General features: G+C 35.8%; 1 protein-coding gene across 1 annotated transcript in view; it reads left to right on the plus strand.

Annotated features, from left to right (window-relative positions):
• The window catches only part of TTC27 (tetratricopeptide repeat domain 27), a 108,640-nt gene that overhangs the window by 1,231 nt on the left and 90,383 nt on the right, over positions 1–17,026 (plus strand). The window contains exons 2-5 of the mRNA XM_057370055.1: positions 1,858–2,035; positions 7,317–7,446; positions 13,171–13,311; positions 15,920–16,022. Coding sequence (XP_057226038.1) covers positions 1,858–2,035; positions 7,317–7,446; positions 13,171–13,311; positions 15,920–16,022 — 552 coding nt within the window. The remainder of the gene's footprint in view (positions 1–1,857; positions 2,036–7,316; positions 7,447–13,170; positions 13,312–15,919; positions 16,023–17,026) is intronic.

The following is a 17,026-nucleotide window of genomic DNA, read 5'->3' on the forward strand; positions in this document are numbered from 1 at the left end:
TGGGTAGGGGGTTTAGCTTGGTTTGTTTTGAGGTAGTTTAAGTAGTGTGCTGCTGTAAGATGTGGGGAAAACTTGTTGAAGAAGGGCATCTTGCAGTAGAGATAGAAAATGGTGGGATTTGCGATGATTCTTCGTCATCATTTACATGGGCCCTTCCTATTGATCCTGAAAATAAATTTAAAAGCTGTGATCTTGAATTCATATAGTGTCATGTAAAAAGCTACACACAAAATCAAAAGCAGTGATGTGCTTACAGTTAMGTTACTGGAAAGAGAAGAACCTCAATATTAATGCATCATCATGCGTCCTCACAGCCCATAATTGTCATACAAAAACTACAGCATTACCTGTCTGGGTAACTAGAATCCAATCTAAAGAAGTTGTCATTTTGTGAGAGAAAGTCTCTCCAGAGCATAGATTGGATAAAGTGTCTTGTTATTTCAGTTCTCTGCGGGGGTGTAACGTCAGCAGTGTTGTGGAACTGCTGCTATTCACAGCACACATTATCTTTTATGTCACTCGGTAGTTGAGCATTGTGGAGAACAGAAGTAAACTTTGGTCAACAGCATGGTACAGAGGCATTAGAATGGATGAGTTCTGTCACCCATTGCTATTCGTGAAGGTAGTTCTGCCTTGGGTATCCCTATATTTCTAAAGTTTTAAGTACTTGTTGAACTGGATGATTCTGGGATTGGAATGAATCATCCCTGGATGAACTGGGATTGGTATTCAAATCACTTCTTTAGCTTTAGCTTCTGTACCTGCTGCTTGTGTGGATCCATAGCTGTGCTGGTGTTAAACTGGCTACCTTGGCTACTGCTGTTAGTGCAGCCACAAGTGACAGTGAGTGCAGGGAGCTGCAATCCCCAGCTGGAATCACACATTGATATTAAGGCACTTACCCAATGTGGACCTCTGCATTCCTCATGACCATCACCTGCATCATCTAGCCAGAAAGCAGTTAGTGCATCTGCATGAGTTGTAGCCACAGCTGCAGGGTAGGCAGATAATGGTTTTGCTCAAGGATAGTGGGTTTTAACATGATCAGAGTGTTCCAACAGCTGCTGAGTTGTTTGTACTGTTGCATATCTGAAGATAGCTTCTGTGAATAACSTGTGTCAAGAAYTTGATGGGACTGAAGCCTCTTAGAAATTAGGTGTGTAGCATTTCTTGACTTCTCTTTGTCTTGGAATCAGGCTTAAGAAACAGCCATGGGTCAAAATCCACCTTAGTAGTCACTGCTAGAAATCTKCTATATATGCAGGCTTTTCATTGAGATAATATAGTCATCATAGGAAAATAATTTTGTAAAGATAGAATCTCATTGCCCATTGTTTGTAAGTATTCTAAGCATATAAATGAAGTACTGAGCAGTTTCTGCAGTTTTGCRTAAGACTTTATTCACTGAACTTGGCAAATATTGAGTAATTTTTATTTGTTGCATTCCCTCTGAACTGGTTCTCTAGTCTGGGAAATTATTGTCTTACCTATAGGATTTTTCTGGTCATTTAAAATGTTTTAGAGGAGGGAAATCCTCTTGTTGTAATTGAAGTATTTTGAAAGGCCATCAATTTGTTTTTCCCAAAATTTCACTGCAAATTTTGATTTACGTTTATCTGGTCCTTTGTGTTTCACTGTAACTTCAATACAAATTATTTTGAATGGAGTGACACCTGCTAGTGCTGCTCTTGAGTTTCAATGCAACTGCACTTTCCCTGTAATGTAAATGAGGATACGTTCTTTAAAAGGAGAGTGGTGTATATTTATGTTTGAATAGGTCTAATAGGTGTTGAAAGACAGAATTGTTTCAAAGTTGACACTGATTTCTGTGTTTTTTTTTTTTTCTTTCTCTTTCAGAAAGTGGAYCATTATTGCAGTTGATGTTTGATGGGAAATATGAGGCAGTATTTTCAAATTCAGCCATTCAGAATGTTTTCAGTGCATCTTCTGTGACAGAGGAGAACATTGACACTTACTTGGAGAAACAGATTCTGGCATACCTGGACTGTTCTGCGGAGGTCGATAATGTAGAAAGGTGGAAATTATTATTTTTTATATTGAAGATTAATGGAGGCCATGTTTCATTTTTATAAAAGGCATTTAAAAAAATGTATAATTTGTGATGTAGGGCCTTCAAAACACATGTACTGACAGGAAAGCAGCAAACAAATTTCTTGGGTTATTCCCCTACTYCCTTGGGCATCTATTCATTACTATCCAGTGAAAGCCAGAATGATAGTGTGATACAGAGTTTTGTTGAAAACTTCAGCTTTATTTACAGCGATTACCTCAGAAGCTGCTGGTATAAAGAAGCCTCAAATGTAAATTCATGTCSTCATATATGATCAAACAATTTATTGACAGTTTTCTCTCTGAAATGAGAGTTACATTGTGTTACATTTATGTGGCTACTTGAAGTAGTATCTAATGTTACTGTCCAAGCAATGCCTATATTTCTAAGTCTGACTTATGGTAAGGTTGTTCAACTCTTCTTAAAATGAATAGGGTRTTCATGGATGCTGCTCATCAATTAATTGTTTTATTCCCAAGATTTTCTCTGACAGTCTCTTTTAATTGTACTGTATGTGCTAATTGCTGCTSTTAGGGAGTCTGAATTTGCTGTTTACAGTTTGCTGTGAAAATAATGAACAGACTTAAATCTGTCTTGCTAGGGATAGTAGAAGCATAAAACTATACATGTGTTGTGTGTGTATGTATATATATATATATATATATATATATATATATATATATTTCAAAAGGTGAAAAGGTTTTGCCAAAAGAAGAGCAAAAGATAAGGGAAGATAAGGTTAAAATAATAAGAGGAAGGTAGATTATCAGTTAGTGTTAGTAGAGTACAAATATGTGTGTTCTGGTATGACAGATGTAAACCTAGGAGTTTCTAAAATATCAGAGAAAAAAAATTGGCGTTAGAAAAATTGAGCTGAGATTTGTTAATGATAATAGCGTGTCAAAAACTCATCTTCTGGTGTGATACATGATACAATGCACTCCTTTCTGAGTTGGAGTGTTCAGAGGTTTTTCTGTGTATGTTTTTCTCTAGGTTTTGTTTTGTTTGTTTGTTTCCTTTACATTGTTGTGCTGTTACTATTGATATTAGCTGGAAAAATTTTTAAATATTGCTAGATTCTGTCGGCTTGCAGTAGTTTATTTTGAATAATGTGGCAAACAAAGAAAAATCAGTCAGAACTTGAAACAGACCCAGTCCTGATCTTAGTTATTGCTTGAAATATGTGTTGCTGCCTTTATAAGCCATTCAGCTTCTCAAAAGGTAATCATAAACTGTATGAGTGTAACTTTATGTGAATCCTTCCTATAGTTCTCTGAGTCCTGTTACAGTGAATTTATTCCTTGGCTGCTCACACTCCAGYTCTTTTGTCTTTGATGTTTTTCTTRTTTGCTCTGAAGCTCTGGGCTGCATTAGAAGCCCCCTTGCCAGAAGATATGGAGGCAGAGCTGCGATATTTAGCCTTTCAGAAGCAGAGAGAGGGTTTTCTTCCCAAAATTACAGCCTGAAGTTTTATTCAAAATGAAAGCCAAGTGTCTTCAAAACGTATCAGTGTCTGCCAGAAACAGTTCTGTGTAGCAGTCAAGTGAATTTTTCTAGCTCTGTTAGTAATAATTTAAGAAGTTTTGGGGGCTGAAGGAAGTAAGTTGTGACTTTCTCTTATTGAAGAACTTCTACTGAAGTTGCTTATCTGAAGGATAATTTTATATTTTAGGGAGGCAGTGCACAGCGCTTCACTCTGAGCTGACTTTCTGGGTTAAAATGTGTTGCATAGTAATTTTTCCTGCCTTCAGTCCTATATCCTGTTATGGAAGGAACATAGGTAACTTTTGCATCCTGACTTTGCATTGCTTATGGTGAAAACATTTTTTCCTGTTTTTCTAATGCCTAAAATGCAATTTTGTTTTTCCACTGAGTGATTCAAAGGAAATGCAGCAAACCTCTAAGTTCTAGTCCAGAAAATTTGCTGGTTTTCTTGTGCTTTTTTTAGATGGGATAAGTTAAAATAATTTTTTTCTTGAACTGTAAGTTATAATTCTGGAGMTTTAAAAACACTGTGGGAGTTGAATTGAATTAGAAACAGAAAGTTGGATTATGTGACTCTTATTCTTTTAGCACAATATAAACAGAGTGCAAAGTACGGTTTTGTAATAGCGTTAAAARCACTCTTAAGGAGTTCTTTTTCTGAAGCTAAAACTGAGCAGCTTGAGGGCAAAACAGCTCACAGTTTGGATCTACACTGTAATTTCTTTCGACATAGCCTGTAACTTTTTCCACTTTCAAATCTGTGGTTCTGTAAGGAAAATTMTTTAGCAGTGTTTTAAAATTTGATTCAACTTTTTCGATCCTTTTAACTGCTTGGTATCTTTTTCCTGCCTCAGACATGTTTTCACTTCTAGCTTTTATGGCTTAAAAATGAAACATTTCTTACAATAAATACACTGAATAGGAGATATTTTACTTTTTTTCCTGCTATTGTACTCACCTCAATGCTTAACAGTTATCTTCTGCAGAAAAGGTAGCTTCATGGCTGTATTTTCAATCAGCAGATTTTTAATTCCTGAGCTCCATATGAAGTATGTGCATTCCTTGCCTGATCTACAGTTTGATTCTAAAGACTGGAAGGAAATAGTGTGCAAACCAAAAGGAACAAGGATATGAGCTCTAACACTGAGTTTTGTTGAACATGTATTTACTACTTTTAACTTACTCAATATGTAAATGAACACCAAACTTGGCAAAAGAAATCAATACAATGAAGCTTGTTTTGATTTTCCAACCTGAACACTGAATGGTGTTTCTGGTATTTCTCTTGGAATATCTGATGGTTGGTTAACTGGTGTGCTATACATAGTGAAAAAGGAAAATGAAGAAATTCTCTCTGTTTTTACATCTTGCTTTGATGTTCGTGAATTGAAAAAATAGCTGGGTTAGACACTGAATAGTTTTGGCTACTCTTYTGTAGTTTCTGGCATCACTAGCAAGAAAAGAAATCTAACCTCTTAAGTCTAACATGACTATTGAATATTTTCTTTTATTTTGTTTGTAAATTCTAGCATTATATGCACATCCATTATATTTTCAAATACAAATGCACTATTATTCTTTGTTTTTGARTAAGATTTGATWGAGTGWTATGAATATTAGAGTAYATATAAGCATGTGATTTTGCATCAYRGARAACAATTGGACTTGGTAAAAACAGTGTTAAAAAAGGCAGCAAAACCCCCATTCACAGAGAAAGGAAAAACAAGATGAATGGATACAGACATGTCAAAAGATAAATGCAAAATAAATGATGTGGATCACATAGTAAGAGTGACATTTGCAGCAGTCTCTCTGTGGCTTTTTAGGCAGCATGAAAAAGAAGTTTTCAGGCATTTGGGAGGTGAGCATCTGCAGGTCTGTACTGTAAGTGTGAASGGCAGTCAGGGACACAATGAATTTTCTTGGAAAAAAAAATAGGGGATAGGTAAGGTATGTCTGCATTTGCAGGGATTACAGCTTGAAATTGGTTTTCTCATACAGAGTGAGKGATAAGGAGACTGGGAGTTGGTCATGAATCTGAAAATGTGGAAAGAAAAGAATTTGGTGATGATAATCAGTGGAAAAAATGGTATCCCAGAGAAAGTAATGGATTTGGTTATCAGTTGTTCCAGAGGCATTCTGCATGGTTAAAACTGTGTTTTTTMAAGCAAGTTTGCCTTCCAGATAGATACCAGTAATGCTAAAATATATAAAGTGTAATTAGTATAAACASTGTAGTTGATAAAAYAATGAAAATGGTCTAAAAAAGACTRGCGTACGTGTATCAAATCACAGTGCAGGGATAGTTGATTCTTCTGTATGTTACCTTTCAGAAGCTTTGAAGCCTAATTTATCATGGGAGAAAAATTAGGAAATCTATACCAATGTGGATATTCTGTGTGTAATGGTAATAATTTAGTATACAGTAATTGTCAGCGCTTTGTGGTTTTGAGTTATTTGAAACTTTAGTGGTAATCTTGGATATGTATTCGTATTTCCTAGTAGATRGTTACTGGCWGAATAATGACAGCCAGTAAGAGTTMCCTTGTCTTGTTCCACAAGAACTCTTTTGCTGGTCCTTGTTCTCTCAACTCCCGGGAAGGATGGGTTCTTTTTCAATTAAATGTTCCCCACCCCTGCTTTCTTATTGTTCTACATCTTTTGTTGCATTCTTGCCCACCAGCTGTTTGTGTGTGGCTTTTCTATTTTACTTTGGTTTTTAAGGGGTTGTATAACACTTTATCCTTTTGTTTCAGTTGGAGAGCTCTTGCATCTCTAAGTTTCTGTTTAACAGAAAGAAAAGAGGAGGTTTTTCTGTTTCAKTTACACTGCTCCCTAACATACCAGTGTAAAACCTGCACAATTAAATTAAAATTAAACCTTTTTGTAGTTAGGGGGCCTGTTCTGTATGAGATTGTATGTCATTAAGGTATAATAAAACAGAAGTTTGCATATAAATCTTAAAAGCCTACACCTGTTAAATAGACCATTAAATTCTGAGAGATTGCCCTGCCTTSTGCAGACCACGTAGATTGTGTACTAAAGAAATGATATCACAGTAATGTAAGATGTGCTTAGTTTTTGTAGTTAAAGAAAATTTTGCTGTACCTACTTTCAGAAATGAAACAAAGTCCCTTAATTTCATCTTTCAATAAATTACAATTATTTAAAWWAAAAMCMMSRWTKRAWKGGGATATTATTTACTGCCAAACTATCTGAACCCACTTGGAGGTGGTGGTTCTGACCTTTTTGGATTTAATTTAGTTTCTTTATCAGAGGGAGGGAAAATAAACAGCTATGTCAAAACAAAAATAAACTTGCTTTTTTGGAACATATGCTAATGCAGTATCTTTTCTCTAAAAATGGTGAGATTTAGATGTATCGTAAGAAAATRCAATGCAATAGGCAAATACTGGATTATCTGCATCCTTTTAATATTGGATTATCTGCTAATCTTCTGATCTCTGATGGTTATGTACAGCCTTAAATTGTTAGTTCATTGAAACATGAACTAACTCTGCCTCCAAAATGTTTGGCATTAATTACAGCTTTTATAGACTAACACATTTCTGAGCCTTTTAGTTTTCTCTTTGTTATATTCTTGAATATTCCATTCCAATGGAATATGTATATTCCTCATAGGACAGTGAATTCTTTTTTTAAACTGAGGGTTTTGAGCTARCACAAGATTTAATCAGCTCTTGTAGCCTTAAGTGAACATGTAATATGTTGCTAATTGCTGTTCTTATCTATATTGCAGGCAGAAGCTGCTGTTTCTGCTTGGTGTGAGCAGTTTGCAGCTCTTTGTTCAAAGCAATTGGACTGGGCCTCCTGTTCARTTAAAACCTCAGGATATTTTGCCACCTGCATTTTTACAGGAATTCTGTGAGGTATGTTTGGATTTTAATAAGCTGTCCTTTTGCTGTCACTGCTTCTCACAAATAACCATAACATTTAGGTGTATCAGAAAAGACACATCTGCAAGGCAGGGTGCTGGAATGAATTGCCTTAATCGTCCATCCTACAGGCTGCTATTGCAGCATCTTAGTGTCCTAAAAGTAGGTACTGTTTCACTACTTGAGGTATTTCCTGCTGGAAATGTTTGGTTTGGATGGGGAAGTTATCTTTAATATAGGTGAGCATTTAATCAAAGGGCATTTGTAATCAATAAACTTTTTATGTGTTTATTTTGGGATATGTTCTTAGCTTATCTTCTGGCACTTAATTTTTTTTTTCCAGAGCACTAAGCACTTATGTGCTAAAATATAATATCCAGTTCTCTTCTTTATTAAATGTCTTAATTCAAAAGGTTTTTAATTATGTTTTGAATTATCTTTATGTACTTTTCAATCCAAGGATTCTTAGTATATAAATATTCTGTAAAAATGAATGTCTCAATAAAGTGACTTGTGYTTCCTTTAATCCATGCAGATATTCAGAAAAAATGGGTAAAAAATGGGACCCTTAACTTTCCCCATCTGTTGTTACCTCCTATATTTTGTCATCAAGACTGATACAATCCCTTTTTAAACAGGTCTTCCATTTTTCAAATTTTCAAACTAAAATGTTTTTTTACCACATCAAYGTTAAAAAATTAGGTCTTCATGTTTCGTTAACCTGCTCTAAGTAACGTCACTAAATTCAGCATTGAAATGTCTCATTTATTTCAGGAATGTTAAAAAAAATGTTATTCTTATTTTCAGAACACTTTATTGGATTAGTYTTTGTTTTCAGGGTATCTAACTGCTGCCATTTCTATTCTTGGAAAGTTACACCTCTGGATCACTCGTGTAGTTTCATTTCTGCTCTCAGATTAGTTTTTTTCTTAYGAGTGCAGTAAGGCTGCTTGAGCCTATAATTATTTTTAGTGAAGAATAAATTAAATAGCGTCTTTAAGATGAGTTGCTAGTAGGGCCTCTTGGATGTCTTCCATGAACAATATTCATGACTATGTGTATATTATTTCCCTTTCCTCAAATTGATTCCAGCTTTCTCTCTAAATTACGATTGCATTCATGTACCGTATTAAGATTTGGTTTTATATCCTGCAGAACTAGCTTGTGGTTTTCAGAGTCCGCACAAAAGTAGCATTTAGTTATCAGATGTGTTACAGTTTTCTAGCATAGTTGTTAGACTTTACCACACCAGTTAATAGTCTGACTGATGCTAGGCTGAGTTTTTTTATTGAGGAAATGTGGTAAAGGAAGGTTTAAAAGTACTGAATTTTGGTTAAAATGGTTTAGCAGTTCTGGCTTCGAACTTGTTGGGTTAGACTAAAACATCATTAATGAGCTCAGGGCTTATAATAAGTGGCTTATAGTAGTGGGCTCCTTGTGTCTTAAAAGAATTGTCATTGTCTCTTTGTATGTAAGGGAATAAGAGTACAGTGACGGTACAGGACTGTTGAAGTTGGAGCATATTTATYCTGCCTTAAATTAAAGAGTTTCTGTGTACTACCTTATACAGTTGAGCTTACTATTTTCAGTGGATGAACTGGAAAAAAATGTGTAGTAGTACTAATTAGACCATTGATGATTAAGAATGCAGGTGCTTGCTGCTTTATTTGTTGTCTGATTTTATATTCACTAGTAGAATGTATCTGGTAAGAGTGAGAAGCTCCRTATGGAAGATCTCAATGTGTTAATTGATAATACATGTAAATAACTGGTAGAAATCCTCCAAATCATATACTGACAGCTCCTGCTGTTCTTTTTGTAGCTTCCAGGCTGATCCCAAAGAATAAATTTTGGGATGTATCAGAATAATTTTTTCCCCTTTTGTTTTTATTACTCCTTCTTTTATGCATTATTTGATCCTTTTGCTGGAAGAGACTGAAATATTGCCACACTTCTATTGGCATCTATAGCCATGTTCATAATGAATATGAAAACCACCAATCTACTATRTAGCACACTGTCTTAAATCCAGTATGATTCCTTGCCCTTACTAGTTCAATCTGTTGTGAATTCATTCTTTCAGGCCCAGATACTTGCCTTTCATTAGCATGAGCTAGCTAGGAAGAAAAGTGTGTGTTTGACCAGCAAGATACAGGCTTTGAAAATTATGCAGATTTCTCCCTCTTGTGGGGAATGTAAGGATGGATATAAAGGCTAAATGTGGAGGCAGAGTCTTGTAAGCAAAAATAGCCTGCAGTCTTGTCCTGTATTCCCTTGCTCTGAATGTAGAAAAGGGTGATTCTTAATGAAGTCACTTGAAAAATACTCTTAATAGCAGAGCCAAATCTTCCTCACAGGTTATATTAACAAGAGCTTTCATAACCAAAATACTTCTACATGTAGTGGTCTCAAGCAAGGCTTGCTTACACTAACTCACCTTGATTATCTTCAGTCTGGATCTCAGCTCTCCACAGGTTACCTCTTGCTGATTTGGATTGTAAAACTGGAGGCAGCCTCCTCTGTAATCTTACCTCCTTTGAGGGAAGTTGAAGAGAAAAGCAGTTACCAACAAAAGCAGTATTTCAATTGCTTTAAAGTGACTTAAATAGTGAATTCTGTTTTCAAGGACCAAACCTTCGGCAGGTAACCTCAGTACATCCTCTGTTAATCTAGAAGATAGATCACCTTAGCTTTGCTAGATTTCAAATTGTTGTGCAGTAATCTTTGTATTTTTTAAAATATGAGAAGCCCAGTATATGTGGCTTAGTAGCCACATGCAACAGCGTCCTGATTTGATTATTTGTCTCCACTCCACCTTCACTTCCATTTAAGCAACTCTTCCTGAGCCTTTAATCTGCTTTATCTACTTCTTTATGGCAGAGCTTACCTTTTTATATTTAGGGGAAGGATCCCCAAGACAGAAAGAGTCGGTGAAGTGATTCTCAATGCAAAAGTAAAAGCATGCTGAATGCTCACTTTGCTTCTAGTCACTATCATTGGCAAGAAAAAAGCTAATTCCCTAAACTAAAATTCTCATACTGTCTGTTTTCAGAGCCACTGAATGTGAATGGCAGCAGCTTTTTTTTTTCTCATTATTATTACTCAGGTGGCACCAATTGTGCTGGGAAATACTTTTGAAATACTGTGAAAATTGAAATACTCAAGAGTACTGTCCAACTTGCAGTTGATTTAGGGCTTTATTAGTAGTAACTTAAAAGCAGTCATTAAGTTACTGTTCAGAAGTTGAATACATAAATAGCTGTGCTTCAGTGATTAAAAAGATATTATCTGGAGTGAATTGAACTTCATTTGTGTGTATTCAGTCAACAGGTAGTCAAACAAAACCTCTTGCAGGTCCAAGAGAAACTGATGATGATGACTACCCCAGAAATTTTTCTGCAAATGTTTGTAAAGTTATTATCTAGTATATGTTTCTGTGCTTTAAGAAAATTACTCCAGAATAAAATAAKTATATACTCCAGAATATAATAATTACTTTTTGATGTCAGGTTTGATGAAGAATAGAAAGACTCAAAAATCTAAAGTTTACTAGGTCAACAAGTCTTGGGTTGTTGCCATTTTGAGATACATTAAATTTTTGTGCTATAAGATAGTTTGACACATTGTACGTTTAGGTGTTTAAACACAAGAAAACAAGCTTATTTTTTTTTTCTCTTAGCCAGTGTTCTAGAGAATTTGGTGGACTTTGATTCTTAACTTTGCAATCCTTGAAGCTGTAACATCTTAAACATCTATCTCTTACTTGTAGCTATTTTCTGATCTTAAGGACTACCTCAGGGCAGTGAATTCTGCATGGATAATGAGGTTTTAGAGCATAAGCTGGAGAAATGAATATTGGTTTAGACTTTCTCAGCTAAAGGTAAAGGATGTCTGCTTTTTTGTGTGGGATTTGTTTCATGAAAAAGGACATGGATTTGTTAAAATAGAAGATAGCAGTTCTTTGGCTCTGAGACTTGTTGGCTTATTGTCAAGGCTGTCATGTCACCAACTCTCCCTTCTTCCTCTCTCAGTCTTTGTTAATGTTACATTAGCAGGACTGGGTTTTGTAGTGAAAGGACTTGAAATATGAATTTGACATTAAATTGTAACTATGGGCTTAAACAAGTATAGATAACTATAACATTGCAAGGCTGTTTTTGAAAAAAAGTTTTATAACAAATTTCCTTTGCTTTCCCACTGAGTGTTTTAAGTGTGGTCTGCTTTGATTATAGAAAGAATCAAAAATGTGCAGATGAGAAAAAGTTTACATTAAACTTTAAACTGTGTTGAGTGTCTTACTGTGCATGTGTGTGTTTGAAAAATTAATCTTTAGAAGTACTGATTGATAACTTTCCCCTCTCAAAATCACAAATATTGATAAGGGTCTTCCTTTCTGAAGAGRTGTGAAATGTCTGGTGTATTTCCAGTTGGCAGTTTATTTCCTTTATTCTCAAGTGGTTTGTCAGACTATTGTGATCATGATTTTCCACAGTGGGATTGAAATTCCTGCAGTGATGTCATACAAGAATTCCCCTTTGTCACAAATCATTGTCTACAAAGGAGAAGTAATTTCAATGTTAATGCAAGCTAAAAAAACCCTTTAGTAAATCAGAATAAACTTGAAGGTTACTCTGTTATTAAAAAGTGAACTAGGGGACTCATGAGGCTCAACGATTTTTGTCTTCAGTGTAATCTGTTGATACAGGTATTGAAAAGAGTTTCAAATAACTCAGGAATTATGTTATTTGTTTAGTTTGAAAAGCTGAAATATGATTCAAAGAACTCATGTACTGGTTGTATAGACTGATTAAGAATCTTTCTCAGGCAAATGATTTCAATGCAAGCTGTCATTTAACCTCTTCTGCTGCTTCCATTTTCTTTTCCTCCCCCTTTTATACCAACTGGAAACTAAAATCCTATTGTTTTGTTCACTGGGAAAATTGACCACATGAGAACCAGGTGCAGACTGGTGAATGGACTTCTCCCTGAGCCTGAAGATAAACTGCTCAAATGCTGTCATTGCTTTAAAAGGGAGGGAAGAATAGTTGACTGTCAGATGACAATCACCCCTGAGTCCCTGGACAGCTACCTCRAGGCCATTAAGTAAAACAGTAACTGTAGAGAATGTCATACAGAATGCATCCAAAGCAGGGAGAGGAGAGGTTTTTATTTACCAGACAAAAGGAATAATGGCTGCCCTGATGCCACTCCAACAGGAAGCTCCCTGTGGGGAAAGAAAATGATAGCACATACTGACATCACTGCAGGGATATCTAGTGTATTTCAGTGCTGTAGGATTAATTTAATTATAAAATTGTTTTGTAATTATAGTTGTTTTTGGCATGGATTTACCAGAACCCCTTCTCCTTAGATCATGGGATCTAGCTTAGATCATGTTGCTAGAATGTGTTTGGGGATAGTTGACTGGATGACATGCATTTCAGGTGGGAGGAAATCCATGTCTTGCAGATCACCTTGATGTGATGTATCAGTACAGCAAAAAAAATGCAGGATTACCATGATTTGGTAAAAAATTGAGAATCCAAGAGACTGAGTTTTTGTTCTGGGTTTTTGGTTTTTTTTTAATGTTTTGAGCAGACTTTTTTCTTAAATACATTAATAGCTATTTTTCCTAGTTCTATATGACATTATTTTTAAATAATCTTAAGTTTATAAAAAATACTGAAACTTGTCTTTGTGTTTTTTCCCTTCTTTTAGCCAAAAATGCTGCATGCAACTATTCTGAAGATGCTGGTTCTAGATGGTGAATCAGTCTATWCCTTGACTTCTCATCCTATTTTGTTGCTTATAGCCAGGATAATCCTTGTGAATTTAAGACACAAGCTCACATCTATCCAGGTAAGAAATATGTGACTAATGACTATGACTGCCACCTACTCCTTAATTGGTTCTCTCATTCTTTTTTTTATACCTCATTGAATCATTCTAACTTCCATTTCTTTTCCTGCAGCTCCGAGATTTCTTCCCTCTAAGAAATAGTTGGGACAAAATGATTGCAATTAATCACTGTTTCTTTTTTCCTAAAGATAAGCTATTTACTCACTGTGTTCCCCGAAAGAGAGGAAAGGTGTCTCTATTACCTGGAAAAATTAGAACATTTAATATAAAGCAACTTTTTAAAAGCACATRCTTTGTGATATTATTTGTCGAAGGGTGGCTGGGAATGCCCTATAATGCAGCTTACATATTCTATATCCTTTTTAACAAACCTTTGGATACTGTTGACCATTACTGTGTGGATTCTRAGTCTAAATCTCTGTTGTGTATGTGTGCTAAAAACAAGGAAGCACCTCTTAGAGGATCTCTACCTCCCTTGTAGTTCAGCAGCAGCCTTGTGGGTAGCAGGGCTCTCTGGAAGTGGGAACAGCAGCAACTTCTCTTTATTGAATTCCAGTTGAACAGAATTTGGCTAGAGATCAAAATGCCACATGGCCTCTCTTTATGCTTGGCTGACAACATCCATTCCCAGCTGGGTCTTTGTGTGAGTGATGAATTAAACTGTGTGGGAGATGTTGGCTGTACTGCATTTCTGGAAGCCAAGTTCCTCCATCGTTTTCCCTGTTATTCACAGATGAGTGCTGTTGAATTTCAGCAGCTGGGTCAGTCAGAGAAACAGAAAATGTACCTGGTATAGAGAATTCCCCTGCTCCCTCCCTTAAGAATGACRTAATGGGGGGCTTTATTCTACACAGTTGAGATTCAATTATTTGTGGCTACATCAAGTTTAAATAATAGTTCAAAGGCAACAATTGATAGGAACTACTTTCATCTACAGGTCAGTGTAGCAATGAAAGCTTGCCATTCTTTTTCTTGTCAGCTTGATTCAAAGGTAGCCTTTTAATACTTTTGCTGCTTTAACAGTAGTGCACATAAATTTAAAACTTTAAAATCTGTTACCTAAACCGTTAATAAAGCCCTGTATTCTATTTTAGACAGAAGAGTAAATGCTTAAAAATCATCCACAACGTTTCAACGTGGCTTTCAAAAAACTGATAGAATATTGTTGCTGATAGAATATTGTACACAGCTCTGCTGGCTTATCTCAAAGTTAAAAAATGTATTCTCACTGATTTGAGCATTTCTGAGTGGTAAGCATAAGGCCTCAGGAAATTGTATCATTTAACTGGATACTCAACWGCATGTGAAAATTGATATTTCATTGTATAAAGCTAAACTCAAGTAATTTAACACTTCTTGCCTAAATTGCCTTTAGATTTCTAAATAAATGATGAAATGTTGGGATCTCACGAATCCTATTTGTGTGCTTTACTCTGTCCAGCTTCATATCATAAGTCGTCTTTCATTGCTGTTGGAAATAGACACTGTTCTTCTTTTCGATGGTTCCTTTCCAGAGACATTAGAGTCAGCYACATGTAATAGGTTTAGATATTTGTACTTGACTAGTGCACAGCCCTTAGGTCGCTCTGATGGAAGCATATCTGCATAAAAAGTTCAGGAGATGGGTGCCTCTAAAGCGATCAAACATCTTTCATAGAAAATGGTTGGTGTGCTAGCAGCACCAGAATAAATAGCAATCATCAGAGCCTCTGTAGAATGTGCTCTACATTCACAGATTATAATCTTAAGTATAATTTTGAGACTAGAGTATTGAAATTAACTTTTCCACACATTTTCACCTGTTGCAACTAGAGAAGAGGTTAGGAGACTGTGGGAAGCTTAAGCTCTGTGTACAGAGTTTTCTAAAATCAGGTATTTCCTGGGCTGTGGTTCAGCTCTGCCTGCTGTAGAGTGATTGCTTAGTTCAGCATACAGGCATTAGGACTTTCAATTATGATTTTAATGTATTCTCAACAGCAATTCTGCTCCTATTCTGCCTCTCTCAGGTGCCTTTATGCTGCCACCTGAAAAAATAAAAAAAAGCTAAACAAAACAGGAAAAAATGCATAGAAAGGCAACACTGCTGATCAGAAATACTGAAAGAAGGCTAGAAAGATTGATGAAGAATGAGATCGTAACTTTCTATGAATCTATGTGACATGAATTAAGATAAGTAGGAAACAGCTGAATTTTGGGTTTTGGTTTTATTTTGGTCTTTTACAAGAGTTGGGAGCTATGAAATCAATGTAGCAAGTGGCTGCTCCAGAATAAGTGCATACAAGTATTTATTTTTTCTGCTGTTCAGTGTTTCTTACCAGATGGTGGTACTAAAGATTTGCAGGGTTCAAAGAGCAGTTAGAGAAATTAACAGAGGGAAAATCCATCAAACTCTAGGAGCACTGTAGAGTTGCATGGATGTGTTAATCTGTATGCTACGTTATGGTTGTTTTTTAATAAAACAGCTATTTTGAACAGGTTTGTAATTTTTAGAAACTGGAATTGAATAGACTACAAAATCTGTATTTTAAAGCTGCTTTTCTTTTTTTGTTTTTCTTTTCTTAATGCTCTGTACTTGTTATGAGCTTGAAGTATCCATATTCTCTTTCAGACGTTACCTTGGTGGACTCTCAGATGTGTAAATATTCACCAGCAGTTGTTAGAGGAGAGGTCACCTGAGCTATTTGCTCTTGCCCAGAACTGTATAAAACAAGGTATATCTCTACTTACTTGTTTTATTGGCTTGCAGCATCACTTTTAAGATAGCACAGGGGTGGAGAATTTTTAATCGTAACTGTTATGATACTTACAAGGCACTTACGTAACTGCGATGAGTAGAGAGGGAACAGATTGTCATTTAACTTGGCATGGAATTGTAAGGCACATGATATTTTTCAGCCTCTAAGATGAAAATGTGATTGCAGACRAAGGTTTTTTTGACGGTGGCTTGTTTTGAGACTCTTGGATATGGTTCTCAGAGATAAAGTAAAGTACACCTGAATCTGAAGTGAGTTTCTTTCTGGCAGTTTTTGCTGCCTGGTGCCTCTTAACAGTTTGTTAATTTTCTCATTGAAGCCAYCTGGTATTTCAAACAAGTACCTTCATATTCCATAAAATAAATGCTTTCAAACCTTTTAAATGGTCTTTGAGTAGGGTCTGAATAACCCACTTGCTTGTCTTTATCAAGTTCTCAAGAAAACTTWGTGTTTGTTACTAGAGAAAAAGATCTTCAAATTTAGGAGAAATTACCTTTTCTATTTAAAATACATTTTTCTCAAATGTTAGGTTAGTATCATCACCTGAATAGAAGACAGCTGCAATGATTCCCTGCTGTTCTGAAACAGCTGTTATGGAAAACCAGTGGGACTCAGGGTGGTTTCCCATCCGTTCGGCTTTGTGCCAAGCATCATATGGGGTGCCAGAAGGATGTTGTAAGTTTGGGAAATCAGTGCTTCTGAGCCAGTACATCAGTACTAGTAAYGATGAGAAGCTTTCTCCAAAGGTTCTTCAAGTCTCAAAAGGCCTAAACTTACCAAGTGCTGTAAATGATATTTATATAGGTAGCTGTAGATAAGTAAGGCTGCTTCTCAGCGTGTCACTTGAGTTGATCAGATGGCTTTTGCACTAGTAATGTTGTATTCAGCTCACTGAAACTTGTTAGCTATGGAAAATCAAGTTGTAATGCAGGATCAAAGACTATAAGCTGATTTTTTTCCCC

Source organism: Malurus melanocephalus, unplaced genomic scaffold (assembly GCF_030028575.1).
Source record: "Malurus melanocephalus ecotype Western Australia unplaced genomic scaffold, MMel_1.1 scaffold_5, whole genome shotgun sequence".
Lineage (NCBI taxonomy): Eukaryota > Metazoa > Chordata > Aves > Passeriformes > Maluridae > Malurus > Malurus melanocephalus.